At 44.4% G+C, this 4279-nt stretch overlaps 1 protein-coding gene across 1 annotated transcript; it reads right to left on the bottom strand.

The window, feature by feature from the left end:
* Nucleotides 1-2133: 2133 nt before the first annotated feature.
* LOC125550298 lies at nt 2134-3947 on the bottom strand. Its single transcript, XM_048713269.1, has 3 exons — nt 3738-3947; nt 2877-3376; nt 2134-2555 (listed from the first exon to the last, which is right to left on the bottom strand). Exons 2-3 carry the CDS (start codon nt 3360-3362, stop codon nt 2403-2405), a joined length of 639 nt encoding a protein of 212 aa, XP_048569226.1. The 5' UTR covers nt 3363-3376; nt 3738-3947; the 3' UTR covers nt 2134-2402.
* Nucleotides 3948-4279: the final 332 nt, after the last annotated feature.

Here is a 4279-nt window from a genome sequence, read left to right as displayed (position 1 = left end):
TTAACTTGGACAAGTCCAGAACTTTAATTATTTTGGAACGACAACAACAATGGAAGCTGATGTACAGTGCATGGAAATGAACCAATGAATGGTTTATATAGGTAGGTAGATATACTGATAAGAACACGAGAAAATAATACGTGAGAGGGAGGTGAGCTCAGGCAGACAATGTACGATGTACCATCTACTTCTATGACTCTTGTCAATGCGCACCAATGTACCACCTACTCTACAAATCGACCACCTACCTCTCCCCCTTGTTGATTCTTTCCACAGCCCATTATATAAATTTGAAAGTGCAAAACAAAAGAAAGGGGATAGAAAGGGCCAAAGGCAAAGATAAGTGAAAGAGAGTGCTAGCATTGGAGTATCCATTGTTTCTTTCACATCTTCACATTCTTGATTTCTGTGTCCATGAGCATGTGAGGCATCAGGAGAAAGCAATGCAGGGCAACCCGAGGAAAACGTAAGCAACCATTCATGTTATCATTTTCTTCCAGAAATTTAGTATGTTGTATACTCTAGGGCAGGAGGGAAAGAAGCCAAAAAAGACTTGAAACTATACAAGCAATTCGGCATTCGGCGACACTTTATATGTATGAGGCTCCTTGACTTACTCCTGCACACTCACATCTTTCAGGGATGTTAGACAGATAATCACCCACATTAGAAACAACAGAACCAAACCTGCCCAGCAAAAACTCAACATCCGCGACAATTCCATTGGATCCGAGGCCATCCTACCTTTGAGATGTGGCACGCTTTGGTTTGGCTGATGCAACCCTTGGAGAACAAACTGAGCAGAGCTACCAAGTACGTAGTGGTACACCTGTACAAAGGCAGCATGTGGACTTCCTACTGCTATACACTTGTACTGGTCAAGTTGCTGTGTTCTTCAGGCGTGCATGTCCTTTGGGATCTACCACTGACTTCATCAAACTTTTTGCTGACCCTCTCACAAATCTAGCTGGTTATCACCCATCCTCGTTCTAGCTTCTCAGCTCATCACTCTTTTCTTTAATTTCCTCCTTAATATGCAAAGCTTCGTGTTTCACTGATGTACCGACTATATCTAGTTATCTACACTATCTAAAATATCCAGACTATAATAATAATTCAATTGGTATCAATCTCAGGGATCCATTACGAAGGTGTGCCACATCTTTGAATATTGGGAACTAATGTGCTACGAATTAATCGAAGAAATTTTCGTCCTTACAAAGATCACCCTTTTTTTTCAATTTGCCTATTACAATTTGGTACAGATAGTGCAAAATGTTATGTCGGTTCAGAGAATCAACATAGTAGTACTACTGTGCTTGCTATATAGAATAGTATTCAAACAGTTCCTTGTTGCAAAATGACCTCTGGGTTCACTGAATCAACATAGAAATGCTATACTTGCAATAACATGGATAGGATCATAACAACATTTAGTGGTGGCCAACTTTTCACAAATGGAGGATGGTAGTCTCCAACTTCCAAGGACAAAAGACCACTAAATGCATTTGGCCTCCATGAAATTAATGATACAGAGATTGCAATCTATAATTGGCTTGGCTTGGTTAGGCCAACAAATTGTAGTAGCAGTACTAGTGACAAACATGAGGAATAGGACATGCAGACTTACTCAGTTAGTTTAGACCGGCAGAAATGCTAGATTATGTGTTATGTTTGCAAAGCAACATTGGAGCCTACAGGTAAATGTTATTAAAAGGTGTACTGAAAGATCCAGGCTTTTAGGGATCATTTCATGCACTGATACTGTCCCCACTTAGATCATAATAGATGATTAGAAAGGCAGATGGGAAAAAATCACTTCTGTTGTTTATATATCCAAATAAAGACAACCACATGGGAGTGACAGTGTAGAGATTTGATGAACTAATTACCTGCACTTTCTGTTTGGATTGCTCTTGAATTAACTATACCAGGGTCAGGTTGGAAACATGGCACTTGTAATGCTGTCTTGCCGATATTCCATAAAATCGCCGTGATAATGAGTCCATTACTGGGATCAAAACCTCTCTCCTGCTTGAATATAATCAGGACCGACGTATATCTCAAGCTAGCCACAAAATTGCAGACAGGACTAAACCATGGCACGAACACGCCTGATATGCGAGTTTCACATAATACACAAGACAATATCAGACATCATTGCATTATCTTGATGCGATGTTAAACTGACATCATACGAAGATTACGTGATAATCTAAGCCGTCACACTACATAAGAACCCACTTTTACACAGAAGAAGACGCAGCTGACCACAAGTAGAGCGCGGCTGCATCACACTAGTCGATGGGTTGTCACTACCACGCATTTTTACGAGTGGAATGGAACTAGCTTGCACCAGGGACTGCAATCTCTGAAGCCATTTCATAGACTGTAAAAAATGATCAGCTGTCGAACAAGTTGACCCTATAATGGCCAGCGAGGTTCTTGATGGTCCCGTTTTGCACGATACTCTCGAGCAGGTCGTACTTGTAGTAGTTGGCGTCAAGCATTATCTGCTGCTGAGCCGCCAGTTCCTTCTCCTCCTCCAGTATACTCTGAAGGAAGAAAAAAAAGCTCAATGAACTACGGCTCCTCAAAATACAAGTTGCAACCAAGAAGGATCAAAGCAACTGCATTGTGTTTTAAAGAACAGCAAGATCATGGTCAAAATCCACAAAATGCTGTGTATAATGTAGGTAAGTTCCATCCAAAGGGTGCGAGCATGACAATGAAATGCTAAAAGTATATGTTGACATCTGTGGTCGCGATTGCATATGCCCTATTAATTAGGTCCTATATTCTACATTCCAGAGCAATGGTTTGTTCCTATAATAAGTACATAATAGAGACCAGTCATAAATCAACTAGTACTTCACCTTGATGAGCGCCATGTTCTCTGCTTCCTGCCTCTTAGCAAGGCTCTTCAGCTTGCTCATCCCATCATACTCCGGATCTCCTTGTTTCAGCCAAAGGAACTCCATCTTCGAGCCAGGCAGGCTAGGACGATCAGCAAACATTTCGGGCCTTGCCAAGCTAGCCCGGACAGGCCTGGGCATTCCACCGATTATGAAGGGGAAATCTCGCATCAAGTCCACAGCAGACTTGGCCTGCGACTCGTCGTCCAATTCCACCAGCGCGGCGGCAGGGATGTCGTACGGGATTGTGTAGTTCTCAATGAACTCCACGCTGACAACGTTCGCACACTGGGAAAGAGCTGCTCGGATAACTTGGCGACTAACCACAGGGGAGAGGTGGTCGATGTATATCGTCCTCTTGACCCTCGCCTTGAAATCGGCATGCTCCTTCTCAGCATGTTCTCCCATCAGACCCTCGGCATCGGCATGCTCGTCGGGTGTTGCCATGGGAGCGCCGGGTCCTGCAAGGCAGTGAATTGCAGCAATGGCTTAAAATGGCTGAGATTTCACTGTGGGAGCGCAGCGGACATTGTGCAGGAGCATCTGCAAGGTTTTCCATTTATAATGAACAGCGCTGAAACTGAAAAACATAACAGCTAACAACAGTGGAGGGTTGCTTATCGCCTGAATTGGGCCCTGGGGTAGGAAGATCGGGGTTCAGTTTAGGAACTAGGGTTTAAGGCACCTCATCGCAAGGTAAGCTGCGGCTGCGCCAGGGGCGGCAGGGGAGCGAAATCGGGGGCGGGTCTAGATCGGAGATGGTGAAGATCCGTCGGATTTAGCTGAGGGCATGGCCATGGCTGGACGAGAACAACATCGTACCTCGAAATCGAGAGACTGCGGGCGGACGGCCGGGCGGGCGGAGACGGCAGGGGCGCGGCGGGGAGGAACGGGGACGGCGACGGCGGCGACGGCGGCGACGCGGGTCGGGGGGAGAGTAGGAGACTGAAGCGTCGGCGGAACGGAACGGAGAGGCTCGCGGCTCAGGCGAGGAAGAGGAAATGGTGGTACGGGAACGGGACGGTTGGGCGTGCGAACGTTAGGTGGGAATTTGTATGATCATCAACAAGTATCAAAGAACTAAGTAACAGCATCTCATAAAAAACCTAGTATAACAGACCATTCATATTCTTCAAAATAGCAACAAGTTAGATGATTTGTACCGAGTAATTTTGAAACTATAATGTAGTACGGCGGCTTCGTGCGTCCATAATTTTTAAAAAAAATGCAGACTATGAATTTCTTTTATATATATAATCAATGATTTCATAATTTTTCGTAAAAGAATGAGAAATTTTCATAATTTGATTACGCCTCATCCTTCATCTTTCTCCTCTCACTTGCCGGTGCTTTGCGTCTCCTTC

Source organism: Triticum urartu, chromosome 4, assembly GCF_003073215.2.
Source record: "Triticum urartu cultivar G1812 chromosome 4, Tu2.1, whole genome shotgun sequence".
Lineage (NCBI taxonomy): Eukaryota > Viridiplantae > Streptophyta > Magnoliopsida > Poales > Poaceae > Triticum > Triticum urartu.
The sequence above is the reverse complement of the archived record's forward strand: the minus strand, read 5'-3'. Positions and strand labels throughout refer to the sequence as shown.